We start from the raw sequence: 19,502 nt of genomic DNA, 5'->3' as shown, positions 1-19,502 counted from the left end.
TCGGATTTTCAATGTTTAATGAAATAATACTTTTTAATTATTAAAGAAAAAAAAAGGCAAAGAGGCCAGACCTTGTAGAAGGTAAAGGCTGCTGGAGGCATTAACAGCTGCTGCACGTTGCCCGCATCCAACCCCCACCCCACCCCCTCCCTCCCCTGCTTGCAGTGTGTAGTGATGAGTGAGGGGCCGGTCATGTGACCCCAGTAGGTCCAGGAAGCTGCTGGGCCATCTTGGCCAACAGGTTGGGAGAGCATACCTGAGAACGCACACAGAGGGCAGAGCCAAGAAACAGATGCCTGATGATGTTGGGCCCCTGGATGCAGCCATGCCTGAAGCTAGACCTTTATGGACCTTTCAGAGAAACAAGTCAGTGAACGTCCCTTTGGATGAAGCAAAGCTAGATTTTTGTCAAGTCTGATTCTATCCATTGTTTATGTCTGGTGACATCCAGTGCTGACGTTCGAGGCCGACAAGCCCAGGCCAGTGGGTGGTGGTTGCTTCAAGGTGGCCTTCCCAGAAGGGGAGGAGCCTGTGCTGGGGCTAGCCGGGTAAGCTCAGCAGGGTGACCTCATGGGGACAGAAGGAATAAGCATCATGTGCAAAGCTCATGGTAAGCTAGGGAAATCACAGAGATTCCCTATGACAAAGCATAGAGTGACAGGAAGAGAGAGGATGGAGGGGGTGAGCTGTGTGGCCAGGGCTGCTGCAGAGGCCTAGTGTGCAGGGGTCAAAAGCAGTGACTGCAGCAGGCTCAGCCTTTCCCCCAGGGTACATCACTTTCCTGTGCCTCAGTTTCCTCATCTGCAAAAAAGGGGCAGACACAGCCCCTCCCTGCCTAGTGGTGTTAAGGATTGAACAAGGTGTCTCAGGGAGAGCTCTCTCCCTGGGGATGCATGTATGTTTTCTCTGGTCCTCACAGTAGCCCTGGGAGCTGCTGCCATTTGCCCCCCAGACCCACAAAAGGCACTGAGGGGGTAGACATGTGATGGGAACAGAGCCCTGGCATGGGGAGGGGGCCGGGCCTCTCTGTTTGCCTCCAAAGCTTGCACTCTTTTGGATGGAGCCCCCCAGCTGTGAAGGGGCCATTCCCCCCCCCCCTCCCCGAGGGGAGGGTTTTCCCGAGAGGGGTATCTCAGAGGGTTAGCCCGAACTCCGTGCCCTGAATTCCAACTCCCATTCCAGTTACATCTCCACCCCCTGCTATGACCCTGACCACATCCACGGGGCAGACAGTATACAGCCACAGAGGTGTGCGTGGGGCTGGGCGTGGCCAGGAGGTTCTGAAAGAGCTCTCTGGAGACAAGTCTGGGATCCAAGGGCTGGGAGGGGATGTCTCCCCAGCAGAGGCCTTCAGACACCGTGGGGCAGAGACCAGCTCTCCCCACCACACCCTCTAAATTCCCCATAGTAAACCATGAAAGAGAAACCAAACGGTGGCTGTTTTAAGCCATTTGATTTTAGGGTGATTTGTCACGCAGCAACAGGTAGCGAATACATCCCACAAACCCTGACAGAATGCCTGCCTTGTGTACTCATTATACACGGGATGAGGCTCCAGTCTTCACGGGGCTTCCATTCCGGGGGAATGGAAAACAAGCAGCTTAGAAAATGGCAGGGGAATCGGTGCTCTAATGAACCTCACCGAGGGGTTGTGACTGGGGTGCATTTTACATGAAGAATCGGGAATTTCTCCGAAGAGGCGACATGAGCTCTGGGGCCTGGAGAATGAGGAGAGAAGGTCAGGAGAGGGGTTGGCAGGGCAGCCCAGCATTCCCGCGGTGGCCCCTGCTGTGGGCCATGTCCAGGGCAAGCTCTGTGTGGGGCCCTGCCGTGTGTCTTGGAGCCCCTGCCTGGTCCAACCTGCCCCGGGCACAGGGGCCAAGGAGGCCACAGGGCGAGGGCTCTGCTCTACGAGATAGTGCCAGCAGCAGAGCTGGGCCCGGGGCGGGGGGCGGTGGAAAGCAGCAGCCAAGAGATGTTGTGTTCTTTTTTACTTTTCTTTTGAAATAATTATGATCTATAATAATGATAGCTTCGCAGGAAGTTGGAAAGATAGTACAGAGAGGTCCCATGTACCCTCTCCTAGCTTGTTTCAGGGTTGCGTCTTCTGTGACTATAGGACAATATCGAAAGCAGGCCCATTGATACGATGTGTGTGTCTAGTTCTGTGTCCCTCGTCCCGGGGAACCAAGGCCGCGACCAAGATACAGAACTTTCTTGCGCCACAAAGATCCCCTCCTACTTTCCCCCTCCCAGTCAGAGCTCCTCTCCCCAGCCCTCACCTCATCAAACTCTGACCAGTTCTCCATTTCTATAATTTTGTCATCTCAAAGTGTTGCTTAAGTGGAATTGTATTATATGCATTTTCTGTTACGGCTTAAGTCTGCCACTTTCATTTCGATGGTTCCTTTTTTTTTCCCCCCTGTTTTCTTTTTTCTTCCTTCCTGTGGGTTACTTGAACACATTTTAGAATTCCATTTTGGTTTATCTATAGTGTTTTTGAGTGTATGTGTTTACATAGATTTGCAGTGGTTGCTCTAAGGATTACATTCGATCTATGTACTTACCACAGCCTCCTGGTTTTTACCAGTTTGAGCGACGTGTAGAAATCTCTCCTCTCTTTCCATCCCTTTCCCCTCAGTCTTTTATAATGTATTTACTGAGACGTTCCCTCTAACTACTCTGAATCAGGAGACACTGGCTAATTTTTGCTTCAACTGTCTAGCAGAATTTCGGAAGCTACAGTGGAGAAGGACAATGTCCTCTCTTCCTGCCTGATGCCCCGAGAAAACCCCTTTTAGCATTTTCCTTCTGTTCAGAGAGCTTCCTTTGGCCATGCTTTCAGGTTGAGTCTGCTGGTGCCACATTCCCATGCTTCTCCTTCATCTGGGAATGTCTTGACGTCTCATTCCTATAGAATTCATGGATGGCTGTTCTTTCCTTTCGGCCCTTAAAAACGTCCCTCCGCTTCCTTCCAGCCTCCGTGGTTTCTGATGAGAAATACTCCATATTCACACAGTTTCGCCCCAACACTAAGGCATCGTGTTTCTCTGTTGCTGCTCTCAAGGATCCTTGTCTTCAGTTCTCGGAAGGTGGCTGATGATGGGTCTTGGCACAGGTTTCTTTGGGTTTATACCATTTGGTATTTGGGGTTTGTTCAGCTCCTTGAATCTGTAGGTTTATGTCTTCTGCCAAATTTGAGAGAGATTTTTCAGCCATGATCTCTTTAACTGTTTTTTTCAGTCTCCCCACTCCACCTCCTGTCTCCTCACCTTCTGGGACTTTAATGGCACAAATGTGAGATCTTTTGTGATATTGCACACGTTCCCCAGGCTCTGATCCCCCACCCCAGTCTATTCCCTCTCTGTTGTTTGAACGGGGTAATTTCTGTTGTTCTGTCTTCAAGTTCACTGAGTCTTTCCTCTTCCCTCCTTGTTCTGCTGTAGAGGCATCCATTATCCCTTGGAGTCCAATTATTGTATTTTTTCAAAAAAATTAAAAAATATCAATTTAGTTCTTTATGACTTTAATTTCAGTCCTTGTCAGATAAGTCCGATCTCCACTGTCACTTTGGTGTTGGCATCTATTGACTGTGTATGCTCAAGCAAGCCGGGGGGAGCTCCCTGGTCCTTGCTATGATGGGTGACTTTGGATTGGGTCCTGCACATATGGGGCACTGTGTGCTGAGACCCTGGGTCGTATCCCAGTCCTGGTTTTCACAGCTGGCCTACTCTGAGGGCCCCACACAGGTAGGCAAAGAGGGCACTGCCCTGTTACTGTTGGGTGTGTGTGGTTGGGGGCAGGTCTCATTGTTTTTTAGCGCAATGAGAAAACCTGGGCTGCTTCCCCGATCCCTGAGGGCCTGATTCTTAGGGCCGTGGGGTGCAAGGGCCTCTGGGCCCTACAGAGAGGATGGTGGGAATGGCTTTTCCAGAGAGAACCTCATGCTTAGGACATCATCAGCCACTTGGCCATGAGCCCCAGGGGTCAAGCACCCGCTCTGGGCCTCCTGGGGGTGGTTTGTGCTGTGGGATGCGGACCTAGTCAGAGATTGCAAGTTGAAGTCCTGCTGGCCAGGCTCTTCTTACTGGTGGGTGTAGTTCACTTAATACTTGCCCATTACTGTGGGCATACTTTCTACAGAGCGGGGTGCCCTCCAGCTCATCACCCGCTTCAGCCCCCCACCAGCTCCCAGACTCAGCCTGCTCACTGTTTACACTCATCACCTACTCAGCCCTCAAAATCCTCTGAGCCCAGAATGAGACGATGCTGAACCCTTCCCATGCTCTTGGGACATGTCTATGAAGTGGTGTGGGGGGGGGGGGAGGGTCTGCAACTGTGTCTTCTGTGCAATGCAGTGTTGACAGTGACCTAGTTGCATCCCCAAAGTGGGGAGGGAGGGCTGGTGACAGACCTGAGCCCCACCTGGTCACAGCTGTCACAGAGGGACAGGAAGCCTGAGGAGGGCTCAAGGATGGGGAGGGGGTTTCCTGGAGGAGGGGGGTGGTGGGAGCTTGGGCCATGAAAGATGAAAGGTGGAGGTTGGGGCACTCTTGGTCAGGGGCACAGCATAGGGAACGGCCCGAGGCATCAAGAGGTCTTTGGAGCAAAAATGTCAGCGTGGCAAAACTGCGGGGCACACAGAGAGAAGCAGTTAGGGTCCTGAATACCTGCCCTGAACCCTGACCTGCTTATTTTGATAATTGCACCTCGATTTCCCAATGCCATCCCCAGCTCTAGAGGGGTCCCCGATACCAGCCTGCCAATTGCACCTTCTACCTCAAGGCCACAGTGACTGGGTCAAGGGGGCCGCACGACGCAGTTCATGTCACTGAGGCTGGATTCGGGAAGTTTTCTTGGACCTGTTGGGAAGGAAGTGCCTGGAGCTGCTGAGGCCACCACTCAGAAGGCCTGTGTGGGTGTCAGCCAAGCCGCTGGCCAGCAGAGCCCACACGTGGGAAGAGAGCTCCGCGGCCCAATGGCCATGCTGTGACTAAGATCCATACGTGCTCACCTGATGCTCACCCCAGCCAATACGTATGCCTTGGAACCCATTGAGTCCCTGTCACCTGCTACCCACGGCCTAACTAGGAGAGGCAGGGCAGGAGGAGAGTGGGCTGGCACGCCCCGGGAGGTCGTGGTCGGGTCCTGGCAGCCTTCTCTTCAGAGTGCCTGCTCCTGGGCTGAACCCCTCTCTTGCCTGGGGGGACCAAAGACATGTAGTGTGAAGATGCCTCTGTGCTCACCCCTCCATTGGCATCATCTTGTGTCTAGCCCCTTGACAGATCTCCCCATGTCCACGCCGGGCCCCCAATCCCCTCTCTACCCAGTGGCCAGTGTCAGCTTCCCAGAATAAATACAACAGCAACCACTGCTCACCCCGAGCCCACAGCAGCTGCCAGCGGGCCAAGCCCGACAATACCCACCCGCGTCAAGACTACCCACAGTGCTGCACGCTCAGGGGCAGCCCAAGCTGCCCTCCAGCTGTCAAGGAACCTCCAGGGAGCATCTGTTCTGTGTCTGCTCCCACCGTGTGTGTGCGTGTGTGCATCTGCACCGACCATGGGGTGAGGGTGGGCGTGTCCTGTGTGTGGGAGGAAACCCCCTGCAGGTTCTGAGAAAGGTTCCTACCTTCTCCCCTCCCCCAGATCCCTCTGGGTCACATCATGGAGAGCCAAGTGGGGAGGGGCCGGATAGGAGCTGATGATCAAGGAGGGTCCCCATATGCCTGCAGCAGGAGTAGGGGAGGTAAGGAATGAATGGGCTAGAAATACTTGGTTTCTGATGTAGGGGGGAGGGACAGGCAGGAGTCAGGGTGACTCAGGGCTGGGGATCAGTGGCTCTACATCAGTGTGCTCCCCCTGAGACTCCTCTTCTCCCGTCAGCAGTGGGGGCCTGTCTCGGGTAGGGCAGAAAGCACCCTTAAACCTACTTTGCACAAAGCTCTGAGTTGCCAAAATGCACAAATGGCCCCAGAGCTGCTTGCTTCCAGGTGGCGGGAAACATTGGAAGGTATTGAAAGAGGCTCCTGACCAGACACCCCCCTGATCAGAAATGCATTCCTACAAATTGTTCCCCACCATCCAGCAACTCCCATGCCCTCTTGAACCGCACTGGCAAACAGATGCAAAACCCACAGAGGAAGCCCAAAGAGGAAGGGCTCCGGCAGCCCTGATGACTCATTTCCCCCACCCCGTGTGATGTGGGATGCAGAGCAGCGGCCACGGACCCGGCTGCAGATCCCAGTTCTGCGTCCCCTCCTCTCCTTCTGCACTCGGGCCTCAGCTCAGAGCAATGCTTAGGCAGGGGTGCCCCTGGGTCAGATGGGAGCCCCAGAGCACAGAACCCACTGCACTGGGCTCATCGCATCAACAATGACTTGCCATTTCCTCTCCAGCAAACCGCCTGCTGGGGTCCTCTCCCTGTGCTCCTGCTGGATTGTTGCCTTTTGCTTTATTGACTCTCGGAAGTTCCTTCTGTATCCTGGATCCACAGCTTTCGGCAAGTATATGTGTGTGTTGAAAATATCGTTTCCTAAATCCCCGCTTGCCTTGCCTTTTCCTCTCTTGTAACTTTGAATGAACAAAAGTAACCAATTTTATTTATTTACTTTGAGAGAGAGAAAGAGAGTGAGCACGTGCACACACACAGGAGGAGGGCAGAGAATCCCAAGCAGGCTCCACACACAGCCCGGAGCCCAATGTGGAGCTTGATCCCGTGAACCATGAGGTCATGACCTAAGCTGAAGTCAAGAGTCAGTCGCTCAACCGACTGAGCCACCCAGGTGTCCCCAAAATAACGAATTTTAAGGTAGTCAAATTGATTCATAGTTTTCTTTTCTTTCTTTCCCTCTTTCTTTCTTTCTTTCTTTCTTTCTTTCTTTCTTTCTTTCTTTCTTTCTTTCTCTTTTTGTTTCCTTTATTTATTTTGCCATCTTGTCGAAGAACTCCTTCTCTAGCCCACGGTCATAAAGATACTTTGCTCTATTGTTTTCTGAAAGTGTTGTGGGTTTTGTTTTTTTGTTTTGTTTTGTTTTGTGTTTTGTTTTTTCCATCACTTTCATCGCTCTGGGGCCTAGGGTCCACTTGGAATTGTCAGTCCGGCATGATTTATGAGCATTACATACTCAGATTTCCATCTTGATCAGATCTTGTTGCCACTGTTTAGGGAGTAGACAGAAAGGTGACATGAGCAGGAACACGGGGTGGAGTGGGGATGGAGGGAAATGGTGTGACCCAGAATAGCATTTTAGAGAGGATCCACTGGGCTGCAGGATGCAGGGGACATGGGAGAAGGACGAAGTAGCCAGGAAAACACTGGGGTTCCTTTTTGGGCAGCTGTGGGATGGGGGGGGGTGCCACATTGGATGCCACCCAGAGTCCAGTGGCCCTCTTGAGCTTGCTTCCCTGAAAACAGTTGGAGATGGGGGGCTGCTCCCCAAAGGAGCAGCCATGGCTCTTGGGATGATGCAGCAGAATGAGAAGGGCCTCGAACAATGCCTGCCTCAGTGGCCCTAGGAAGGACAGGCTGGCAAAAGAGCAGGCAGAGAGGTGGGGACAATCCTGAAGCCAGCAGACAGAGGCAACACAGAGCCGGGATGGACATTTTCTCAGGACCACTACGACGTTCACACTCATGCCTCCTCACCGCAGCTCTGTGTGTGTGTGTGTGGGGGGGGGGGGGTGACGGTGGGGGCCTCCTATAGCCATTTGGTGCATGAAGAAAGTGAGGCTCTGAGAGCAGACAGGACTTGCTGTGTGTTAACTAGTCTTGCCAGGAGCTGCACCTGTGTGTGCGTGCCTCAGAAGTCCACGAGGAAGGAAGATGCTTGGATCTTGTTTGCTAGGATTACCCACCTATACCCTAGGGCGCCTGGGCAGGACACTTCGCCTCCCCCACCTCAGTTTACCCATCTGTAAAATGCAACAGAGCCCTGTGTTGAGTCACCACTAAATCAGTGCGTGCTAAATACAACAGTGAATAGGACTTTTGAAACAGATGCTCTTCCTTGTTTAGGGGGACGTAAATTAAAGCCACCGTGAAAAATCAGTGCGTATCACCAGGTATGCAAATCTCAACAGCGACAGTAGCAAGTGTGGGTGAGGATGGGGGCTGCCGGGACACACCCACACTACGCCTGGGAGTGCACCCTGGGGCCATCCCGCGGGAAAATTGTTTTTCTGGTATCTACCAAACTAAAAATACACCTACTGGGTGACCCTCAATCCACCCTGGGGTGTTAGTGTGCCACGGAGAGCCTGCACAGGATGTCCATCACAGCTTGAGGCACAGTGACCCACAAGCGAGGGCCCGTGTCCATCAGCAGGAGGGGGAGGCGCCACGAAGCAGAGCGAACCAAGTGCCTATCAGCAACACGGCTGGCCTGGGCCCTCATAGCGGGAAGACCAATTTTCCAAACTGTCCCAAGACGAGCACAGCAAAGCAGCACGCCGTCTGGGACACGCGCATAAAGGGTCGAACCCAAGGGAAAAGGAAGAAAAGATTAACTCAGGAGCAAGGATAGGGGCTGTGTGAGCGGAGGGAGGGAGGAGAGGGTCGAGTTGGGAGGGCCCCTCGGCCAGGTTTCAGCTCCTTGCCGCGTTCTCTTTCTCGACCGAGTGGAGCGAGGAAGTGTCCTCTAGTCTAGGGATGACGCACGGTTCACACACAGCAAAGGCCCCTCCGGTGGCTCTCCTGTTGTCGGGCCGGATCCCCCAGCCGCTCGCCCTCCCCGCGCCAGGCTTTCCGGTCCTGGGTTCCGCCACTCGGCGCTCCTGCCACCGCGCCTCCTCTCGGCCTGGTGCCGGGCGCGGGGCAGCCTTTCCCGGGCCCCCGCCTTTGGGGGCTCTCGGAACGCGCCGCCACCCAGCGCTGTGCGAGCTCCGTCCCGGGCGATCGCCCGCTCGCCGCCGGGCCAGCCCCGGCCCCCGCACAGCCCTGCCCTCCCGGCCGCGTCCCGGGAACCGCGGGTTCGCGTCCCGCCACGCCCCCACCTCAGGACCTCCGACTGAACGTCCCCCGAGCGGAGCGGTCCTGCGGCCCCGTCAGCAGGGGACGCCGTTCCGCTCACCCGCGAGGATGCCCATCCCACCCAACAGTTGTGGTTGCGGAAGGCCGAGGGTCGGGACCCACGGCCCTGCAGGTCCCGGGGCAAGGCGCGTTCCCTACGCGGGCCTCAGTTTACCCTTGTGTGAATGGAGGCTATAGTCCTAGGCCTGGCACACAGAGGCCGGGCCTATCCCTGGGCACGCGGGCTCAGAACGGGCCGGGCACTTGGGGCTCGGGGGACGCTCCGCCGCGGACCCGGAGCCGAGCCGTTAAGGCGGACGACTGTATCGCCCTTTGAAGGCGCAAGGTGGGCCCCGGCGGGCGCGCGGCGCGGGGAAGAGCGCCCTCTGGAGGCTGCCTGCGGCCCCGCCCCCGTGCGCCCGCCCCGCCCCCGCTGGCCCCGCCCCCCCGGCCTCGGGCAGCGCATGCGCGCGGCGCGGCGCTCCGCGGGCGGCGAGAGCGAGGCCGGTCCGCAGCCGCGCGGCGCTCGGCGCCCCATTCATGCTGGGCAGCGGCGGCGCGGCCACGCAGCGGAGCCCGGGCGCGGCGGCGGCCTCGGCCTGGGCGGCCTGCGCGGCTTCGGCGGCCCCGCGGCGGGGCGGGCGGCGGCGGCGGCGCGGGCGGCGGGGCGCGGCGATGGCCGGCGGCGGGGCGCGCCCCGGGGCAGCCCGTGAGTAGGCGCGCAACTTTCCCCGCGGCGCGGAATGGGGTCGGGTGGGGGTCCCGGGCGGGGGGCGCGCCGGGGTGGGAGGCGCCCTCGGGCCGGAGCAGAGCGGCCTCCGGCCGGGGCGCGGGGCGTGCGGCCGCGCGAGCGGGGGGTGTGCGCGGAGGACTGCGGCGCGCGTGTCCGCGGGTCCGCGTGTCCCTGCGGCTCCGGCCCGGCGCCCGCGTGTGTCCGGGCGCGGCCGTGGCGCCGGCGCTGAGCTCGTCCTGTCCCCGCCCGGCCGGGATCGGACCGCGACCCCAGGCCCCGCGCCGCCGGCCTCTCCCTGCCCGCCCGGCCCGGCCCGGCCCGCCGAGCTCCGCCGGGCAGCGCTCCCGGCGGCGCGGCGGGGGCGGGGGCCGGCGCTGCCCCCTCCTCAAAGGCAGGAGAGAAAGTTTGCGGCGGCCCCGGCGGGAGGGCCCTGCGGGTGCCCAGGCCGAACCCGGGGCTGGACCGCGCACTCCGACCTACGGCCGCTAGCAGGGCCGGGCCGGGCTGGGCAGGCCCGGGCCGGGCTGCGCGGCCGCTTGGGCAGGGCCGCGGGAGCCGGAGGAGGTCTTGCGGGGCTCCATCCTCTGTTGGCCCTCAGGGCGCTGGGGTGGAAGTTGGAGCCGCTTCTTCGGGACCGACGCCCGCCCCCGCCCCCTCTGGCCCGAGGTGCCGGGAGACGGGCGCTGTGTCCGCCCCTGGCCCGCAGGGCCGCTCACTCGGGCTGGGAGGGGGCAGTGCGGGTGCCGCCCGGGCGGCCGCCCCGCTCGCTCGGGCCTCTTCAGCCTCCCCCTTCCAGGGCCTCTCCAGGGTCAGCCCGCTTTCCTCGGAGGCTTCCGATTGCTTCCTGGACAGTCCCGGGCCTGGTACGCCGCGTAGCTGGGGGCGGCGGGGCTGATTCTGGGCTGCCTTGGGGAAGGGGGAGCGGGGCTCCAAGGGAGGCCCGTGCCTGCTGTGAGATCCCAGGTGCAGTCCGAGAAAGGGGGGTGATAGGGGCGCCAGTGGCTGCTTATAGCCGAGAACTGCCCCTGACTCATCTGTGGGGTGCTGGGGCCACGCCCCTTGAAAGAAAGGGGTGTGTGTGTTGGGGGGGATGTGGACCGGGCCTCTGTCCCCCACGCCGGGGCTTCAGCGGCTTACTCTGCTCCACCTCTTTCCATGCCCAGGCGGTTCTCTGGGTCTGGGGGGAGGGGGGTGGGGCTCAGTCTTTGCTCTTCTGGCCCTTGGGGAGCAAGCCCTAGGTCTCCTCGGCTCCCTGCTGGTTTGGGGTGTGCCGGAGAGACCAGGTGCTGCACTAGGCAGCCGAGACTCTGCCCAGTCCTTGAGAAGCAGCTAGTCCCATGCCGGAGGCAGATGAGAAAACCAGTGATTCCCCTTCAGAGCCAGGCTGCACATGAGCCTGGGAGGGTGGCACCGGGAGGCCCAGGAAGGGCGTTTCAGCAGAGGCGGAGGCCTGGCAAGCCTCTGTGTGGCTGAGGTGTGTGTTTGAAGGTGGGGGACAAATGAGATGCTGTGGACGAAGCAGGCAGCCCTTTTGCTGGGCTCCTGTGCCCCCAGGTTGTTGCCTGCGTGTTCTGATCCCCCAGGAAGGTCCCTGTGTCAGTAGCAGCTGGCCAGGAGGGGAGGGCACCCCAAGAGAAGGTCTGAGTGGTGGGCACTTTTTGTAAGCAGGACTCCAGTGCTTCCAGATCCTGATCCCATAGGACTTGTCTGGTGGGAGAGCAGGACAGCTTGGGACAGCCTCCCAGGGCCTCTGTTGGGGGAAGGTGGGTGACAGTATAGCTCTCTGCTTTGGTTGCTAATGGGGTACCTCTGGGCAGGATGGCAGGGCAGTATCTTCCCCATCCCCCCATGGCCCAACCTGCCCAAGTCCCAGAATGATCCAGAGTGGGAGGGCATGGAGATTAGGCTCTCTCTCTGTGAAGAGGGCTGTGAAGGCCTTTGTTTCTCAGGGTAAGAAGGAGTGGTGGTGGCTGCCGGGCCCTGGAGAGGGAAAGGGGATGTTGCTCTCTCCGTGCTCTGCTGGGCGGCCAAGCCCATCCTGTCCACAAGTGGAGCCCACTGTGCTGTGTTCCCATCTGCCTCTGTCCTGACCTCTGTCTCCCTGGCTAACCCCCAGTTGGCACACCCAACACCAGTCCAGCTTCTCCCTTCCCAGGGTGGTTCAGACTGGGCCCCCGGCACAGCCCACTGCCCCTGCCGAGAAGCTGCAGTCATTCTCACTGTCCCCTCTGCATGGTCCAGCAGGTTCCAGTCCCTGGCCTGGACTCTTTGCTGCTCTGCCACCCAAGATGCCTCCTCCCACCAGCTCTCAGTGTGCCTTGTTCTCTTAGAACAGGTGGAGAGGCCCCCCGGAGGAGCCTCCCCAGACCAGGGTGGCCAGTTCTGCTCCCCTCCCAGATGCCCTCCCAGAATCTGTCAGTGCTCCCCTCCCCCAGCCCAGCACAGTCCTCCCTAGTACCCAGACCCGGCTTTGGAATGAATGCGTTTTTTTTCTGGGCAGACCAGAGGTCTGTGGGACATAAGCCCCAGCAGGTCAGCTGGCCATCTAGGTTTCTGTGGGAGCGTGGGATTTCATCTTGTCTTGCCAGGTGACCTTGGGTCTGTCCAAACCCTGGACTCCCTAACTCTAAGATAAGGGAAGTGACCTAAATGTCCTCACTGGCCCTTGTGAGATGGTGGATGTGAGGGACCTAGCCCTGGACTTGGGATCCCCCTTTCCCAGCTGGCAGTCCCACCCACCCTGGCCAGTCCCTTGCTAGCAGCCCCTGTTGGGGAGGGGCGGGGGTGGGGGGTGGAAATGGGCCCAGGGCCAGTCTGGAGTTTGACTGGTGGCTTCTTCAGCCGGGTTTCTCCTGTTTAATATAAAAAGTAGGGCCCGTAATTGCATTAAGACGTGTATAATTATCCCGGAGGAGGGGAGAGCCCAGCCCCTGGTAATTGCAGGCCTGCTTTGAACTGATAAACGGTGAGTGATTCATGTTTTCTTTGGAGTTCACATGCACTCAGCTTTCAGCCCAGGCCCCGCTGACACTGTGAGGAGCCTGTTCTCTGACTCCCGACTCCTGTTCTGCTTGGGCTCCTGTGCTGGGGACAGGGGTCGGGCGTGGGGGAGGGGCTGGGGACTCCTCTCCTGGCTGCCAGCATAGGTGGCTATATGGTTCTTGGGGTGACGTCTGAGTGAAAATCCTCAAGGAAGGACAGGTGACAGCAAGCTGCGAGGGTCCTTCGAGGCAGCACGACCTGGTCCTCTTGCTGTGGGATCCTGGCTTAACCTCCTCACTTCCCTGAACCTCAGTTTCCCCACCCAAGCGGTGGGTGCGGGTGTTGACTCGGCCCAGGAACATGTGGAGACTTGAGGCCAAGGTGAAGGAGCAGGCCTTGCTCTGCCCGGGACCTGTTCATTTACGCATTCATTCACAAGCATCGGGCCCTGGCACCGGCTCTGGGAGCATGCGGGGAGCCAGGCTCCGTCTCATGGAACTGCCATTCCTGTGGGAAGAGCACAAGTTGGGGAACAATAAGTAACGACCGTGAGCGAGCCCTGCGCTGCAAACTAAAACGGAGTAACTGGCTGACAGGAAGAGGCTGCCGCCCTTGGCTGGCAGGTCAGGGCAGACAGCTGAGACCTGAGCCCGTGTATGGGCAGGGGAGGGAAGGACATCCCAGTAGAGGGGACAGCAAGTCCAAAGGCCTGGCTGAGAGCAGATGGGCCCTGTGCTACAGGGGCAGCTGTGGGAGCCCCGGGCCCAACAGGCCTTGTCTGGCCCGTTGCCCTGGACTTGGCAGAGGACACCTATCTTTTTGGGGCCTCAGCTTCCCCACCTGTAAAATGGGGCTGCCGGTCTATAGGAGCCAGGGCAGGGCCCCTCCTAACTAACACCAGGAGGGTTCTCCTGCTGATGGCGCCTTTCGAGCATGCTCCAACCTTCCCGCTTTTGTCCCTGAGAGAGGATCTATTGTCATTTTAATTTGGGAAACTGAGGCTGGGAAAGAGGAGGGACTCCGGTCAGGGCCACCTACCAGTGGCCGGGCCAGGAGGAGAGGAGACTTTTGTAGAGGAAGCGGGGGTCCATGGTAGGATTTGGGGGCCGGTGATCTCATGTGCACTTCAGAAATGGGGCCCAGGCTACTGTGTAGGGCCTGGGCTGTTGATGGGTGTTTCAGGTGAGGCCAAGGGCTGTGCTTGTCCAGGTGGGAGAGGGGTGGGCAGTTTTGGGGAGACTTTGGGGATGACACTGATGGACCTTAGCAGAGAATGTGACCTGGAAAGTGTAAGTGGGGATGCCTGAAGCCTGGTGTGGGGGTGGAGGAAGTTGGGAACGCGATCTGATGGGAGGGAGGAGCCTCTGGCAGGTGGACGACAGCCTCTGGGCTTCTCAGACTGGGGAGATAGGACCACTGCTGAGGGGCAGGCTTGGGGAGCCACCCCCCTCCTCTTGGAGGGCTTCCTATTTCCTGGGATTGAGGGTGTGGAGGAGGAGCTGAGAGGCAGGCAGAGGAAGCCTGGGAGGGGGCAGGGCTGTGCTGGCAGCATGGGGGGCACCTCTTGGCTGGGGTATGGGGATGGTGGGTGGGAAGTGTAGCGCTTCTGGATTCTTTCTTGAAGTGCAGGGCTCAAGATCCAGCAAGGGGCTGGGCCAGGGTCAGCCAGCAAGTGGCTCCAGGGCCAAGGTGACCCAGACTGCCTCCCTCCCTCTCTGTGAACTGCCTTCTGTGTGGTGATGGGCCCGAGTATCTTTGTCTGCCGTGGGGGTGGTGCCTGTGACTGGGAGCCTCCGTGGCCTGCTAGGGAGCACGTATCCCCCAAGCCTCAGGCAGAGAGATGGTCACCCACCCTAGGAGCTTGGAGCTGGTGGCAAGAGGAGGGGGTGCTCCCTAGGGCACGGGGAAACTCCAAGTCAGGAGGTGATGGCCTCCAGGTTGAGGTGTCAGCCAGGCTCCCAGTCTGGACCCTTGACCCTCGTCGCTTGCTTCCCTGCTCTTGGGTCCATTTCTCTCCTCTGCCTGGTAACGGCAGGACCAGGCATTGATGGTACATGTCTGGACACCAGTGGGTGTCCCATGCTACTCGTGGTGCTCGCGGGCTTGGTCTTGGGGACCCCTTGGTGAACCTCTTCGTACCTGCAGGGCCCAGTTTGCGGAGGGGCCCTGTCTGCACCTCTGGTGTCTCCTTGTGGGTTAAGTCATGCCCCCTGGAGGTGGAGCATGGGATGTCCCCGCGTGGGCTGGGCGCACACAGCTCATGGGATGCACGTGTGTACTTGGGTGTGTATGTGCTCTCCCATGCATCCGGGCTGTGCCCACACACTCGCACCCTCTCCCGCTTATTCTCCTTCACAGGGCTGAGGCTCCCGGCCCCGTGATTCCCGCCTCTGCAGGACCTGAGCGCCTCGGCCCACGGCCCCGGCCTGCCATGTCACTGCCACGTCTGAGCCTGCGGGTCCTCCCGCTGCTGCTGCTGCTGCTGGGGGGCGCACGGGCGGCAGCGGGGGCACCCAGGGCTGGTGGGGGGCCACAGCCCGCCTTCCGCACCTTCTCGGCCAGCGACTGGGGCCTTACCCACCTGGTGGTCCACGAGCAGACCGGCGAGGTGTATGTGGGCGCGGTGAACCGCATCTACAAGCTCTCGGGGAACCTGACGCTGCTGCGGGCCCACGTGACGGGGCCTGTGGAGGACAACGAGAAGTGCTACCCGCCCCCCAGCGTGCAGTCGTGCCCACACGGCCTGGGCAGCACCGACAACGTCAACAAGCTGCTGCTCCTGGACTACGCCGCCAACCGCCTGCTGGCCTGCGGCAGCGCCTCCCAGGGCATCTGCCAGTTCCTGCGGCTGGACGACCTCTTCAAGCTGGGCGAGCCCCACCACCGCAAGGAGCACTACCTGTCCAGCGTGCGGGAGGCAGGCAGCATGGCCGGCGTGCTGATCGCCGGGCCGCCGGGCCAGGGCCAGGCCAAGCTCTTCGTGGGCACGCCCATCGACGGCAAGTCCGAGTACTTCCCCACGCTGTCCAGCCGCCGGCTCATGGCCAACGAGGAGGACGCCGACATGTTCGGCTTTGTGTACCAGGACGAGTTCGTGTCGTCGCAGCTCAAGATCCCCTCGGACACGCTGTCCAAGTTCCCGGCCTTTGACATCTACTACGTGTACAGCTTCCGCAGCGAGCAGTTCGTCTACTACCTCACCCTGCAGCTGGACACGCAGCTGACCTCGCCCGACGCCGCCGGCGAGCACTTCTTCACCTCCAAGATCGTGCGCCTGTGCGTGGATGACCCCAAGTTCTACTCGTACGTCGAGTTCCCCATTGGCTGCGAGCAGGCGGGCGTGGAGTACCGCCTGGTGCAGGACGCCTACCTGAGCCGGCCTGGCCGCGCCCTGGCCCGCCAGCTGGGCCTGGCCGAGGACGAGGACGTGCTGTTCACCGTGTTCGCGCAGGGCCAGAAGAACCGTGTGAAGCCACCCAAGGAGTCCGTGCTGTGCCTGTTCACGCTCAGGGCCATCAAGGAGAAGATCAAGGAGCGCATCCAGTCCTGCTACCGCGGCGAGGGCAAGCTGTCGCTGCCCTGGCTGCTCAACAAGGAGCTGGGCTGCATCAACTCGGTGAGTAGGCGCCGTCCCCATCCGTGGCGCCTGTGCAGGGCCGCCGTCGGCCCCACGTCCCTCAGAGGGTTGGGGCTGCTCCTGGGGCGTCAGCCTCCCAGCTCGTGCCTGCCGCCATCTTGCTTCCTTGAAGACAGGGCGATGGGACCGTGTCCACCAGTCCAAGAGCCCCTGTAGGCAGTGGGCAGAGGACTGACCATGTGCTTCGCACTGCCCCGGATGCCTGCTGCCCTGGCTTGTCTCCCTTTTACAGATGAGGTCACTGAGGCTCAGTGACCAGGGCCACAGTGCCAGTAAGAGGCAGAGCTGGCTGGGTCCAGACTGGGGTGGTGTGGGTCCCAGACCTGTCTTCCCACTTAGTTTTCTGTCGAGAGGCCCTGCTCACCCTTGCTCTGGGGTGTGCGCTTGCTCTCTGGGCCTCTGGCTTCACCTGGTAGTGGCATTGAGGGCACCAGCCCTGACTCTGGGGCAGCCTAAAGGCATGGGCTCTGGGTGCTTGGTGGTCAGCAGCCACGGCTCTTGTCTCTAGGCCCCAAAGGGACCAGCCTGCGTCCAGCTGCGTAATGGGGAGCATCTTATGCACTCCCCTAGGCCGTAGGATCCATTGTTCAGGGGCACCTTGAGGTGACCTCCCCAGGTGGGAGCCCTCTGCTCTGGCTCATTGGGCGGCCCAGGGAAAGCCTGGTACATGTGGCTTCAGTTGTCCCATCTCTATACTGGGAGTGACACTGGTTTGTTTTCAGGACAGGATGGGAGGGCAAAGGTCCTTTCACCTCTTGTCTGTCACGTTTGCTCCTGGGTGGAGTGGGGCACCCATCAGGACGGGGCCGTCCTCCAGAGCGAGGCCCCCATGTGCCAGGCTGACGCGCTGTCCGTCCTCCCCTGGCATCTCAGGGAAGGCATTTGACCTCTGTTATGCGTCTGGAGAAACTGAGGCCTGGAAGAGCAGCTCCTGCTGAGGTCACACTCAGTGCTCTTCACGGCCTGTGCCCGTGGCTGGGTCCATCCCCTCTCCCCCTGTCTGACAGCTGCCCTGTCTAGGTCTCTGCTCCTGGGACCACTTGGGGACCCTCGGCCCAGCTCCACCTCAGCGTTCCCTACTCCATCTGCGTTAGGCTGCAAACCTCAGACCCTGAGCCTGCTTCAGGGGAGCAAGCTGTCCCCCTGTTCCCCCTGGAGCCTGCCCTCCCCCAGGCCCTTTCGATCTTCTCTGGAGCCTCACGAATTGATCGCTTCCTGTCCCTTCAGTAACCGCTTCATAGCCAACCTCCGCCTTTGCCTTTTGGGTGTGTTCCCTGTTCCCTGTCTCGAATAAGCCCTCCCTGTACCACACAGCCCCCTGGGGGCTGGCCCTTGCCCCGTGCCATGGGCCTGCTCTCCAGGGTGGCTGCTCTCCCTCCTTGGTCTCCTCTAGGCTGTTTCCTTTCTTGCTCTCCCCCTCCCACCCACAGGTTAGCCAGGGGGCCTGTGTGCAGCAGCTGTGTGGGAGATGAGCCCCACCCTGGGCATGTGCACCAGGCCTCAGGGGCTGCTTTGCAAGCCTTGGCTTCTCTGTTTGTCCAATAGGTCCAGGAATCCCTGGTCTGCCACATCTGTGCGGCCTGGCTCAAGCCTGGCCCCTCTCAGGACCCTCCATGAGCCCCTGCGTCTTTCATACCCGCCCCTCACCCCAGTTAGTGGGGGCGCTGGCCAGCCTTGGCTGCAATGCCCGCTGCCCTCAGGCAGAAGACACCCGGACCCCTGAGACTGGCTGCACGGGGCCGGGGTCTCACCCTCTCCCTTCCCATAGCCCCTGCAGATCGACGACGATTTCTGTGGGCAGGACTTCAACCAGCCTCTGGGGGGCACAGTCACAATCGAGGGCACGCCCCTCTTCGTGGACAAGGACGACGGCCTGACCGCCGTGGCTGCCTATGACTACCGGGGCCGCACCGTGGTGTTCGCCGGCACGCGCAGTGGCCGCATCCGCAAGGTCAGGGCCTGGGATGGGGGTGATGGGGCAGGCAGAGCCCTGGGGATGTGAGACAGCCTTGCTCTGGGGCCGGGAAGCCCAGATCCAATGCCAGGCGTGGCAACCGAGAGGGTCCTCAGCAGGCCCCAGCTCCCCTGTATCTCCTCTTCCATGCCCCTCCTGTGGGGCTGCTTCGGTGTCCGGCAGGTGTAAAGGCTCTGGCTGGGCTTCAGGGGCTCTGAGGGTGGGTCAGGGCACATGAAGATACTGGCCAAGCCCCAACCCCCTGCAGCCCCCCAGGACGGGGAGATGCTGGCCCTGCTCTCTGAGGGCGCACAGTGACCTCCTAGGAAGGCCGTGGGGGGGTGGGGGCAGGGCACGCCTGCACGGCCCCCTCCCCTCCGGGGGATCCAGTGTCTGCTGAGGCAGCACTTTGGAGCTGGCGGGAGGCCCCCGCCCTGCGCGGAGACAGCAAGGCCAAGGGCAGGGCAAGGGTAGCACCCCTCTGCCCCTGCCTACCGCTGGTGGGTGCAGGGGGAGCACTGTGACTCCAGAGCAATGAGGGCTCCTCAGGGTGAGGGGTGGGGTGCCGTGGGGCAGGGCCTGCGTGGTGCCTGCATCCCCTTCCCTCACCAGCAAGCCTTGAGCTGCATGAGGCCGCCATGGAGCAGCCGCTGGAGGGCTTCCCGGAGGGGGGCTGAGAGCAGCTGCCTGTGGGTCAGTCCCAACTTGCTGGGTGAGTGGGACCAGACCAGCACAGGGCTGGCCTGCTGGGGAGGAAGTTTCTGGGGTGACTGTAGGGTGGGGGCGTCTGGGAGCCCCAGAGTCAGTCCAGGGGCGGGGCCTGGTAGATGAAATAACAGCTGTCCCCAGGCCTGGTGCTGACACAGCTCCCCGCCCAGCGTGTACCCGTGGGTGGGGGCTGGGCCTGGGACCAAGAAGGGCCTTGCCTGCTCTCGGCTTCTGCGCTGGGTTGTGCGGGAGGGGGTCTCCCTGTCTCCGCTACGACGGGTGCCCTGGGAATCATGTTCCACTGTTCACTGGGTCTGAGATTTTTATGAAGGGACACCCCCCCCCCCCACCCTGCCCAACTGCTCACCTCAGCTTTCCCATCTGTGAAATGAACCCGGATGTGTGGGCTCTGGGCTGGGGTGGTTCTGAGGCAGTGGGAGCCCAGATGTGGACTGAAGGCCATCCCAGGATGGGGTGCC

The 19,502-nt window shown here is 60.2% G+C and overlaps 1 protein-coding gene across 1 annotated transcript in view; it reads left to right on the top strand.

Annotated features, from left to right (window-relative positions):
• The first annotated feature begins 9,672 nt into the window (after nucleotides 1–9,672).
• The window catches only part of PLXNA1 (plexin A1), a 49,067-nt gene continuing 39,237 nt past the window's right edge, over nucleotides 9,673–19,502 (top strand). Inside the window, exons 1-3 of the mRNA XM_045494034.1 lie at nucleotides 9,673–9,718; nucleotides 15,083–16,340; nucleotides 18,130–18,312. Coding sequence (XP_045349990.1) covers nucleotides 15,156–16,340; nucleotides 18,130–18,312 — 1,368 coding nt within the window. The 5' untranslated portion in view covers nucleotides 9,673–9,718; nucleotides 15,083–15,155. The remainder of the gene's footprint in view (nucleotides 9,719–15,082; nucleotides 16,341–18,129; nucleotides 18,313–19,502) is intronic.

This window comes from Leopardus geoffroyi, chromosome A2, assembly GCF_018350155.1.
Source record: "Leopardus geoffroyi isolate Oge1 chromosome A2, O.geoffroyi_Oge1_pat1.0, whole genome shotgun sequence".
In the NCBI taxonomy this organism is placed as follows: Eukaryota; Metazoa; Chordata; class Mammalia; order Carnivora; family Felidae; genus Leopardus; species Leopardus geoffroyi.
Note: the sequence above shows the minus strand (reverse complement) of the source record. Positions and strands in the feature narration are given on the sequence as shown.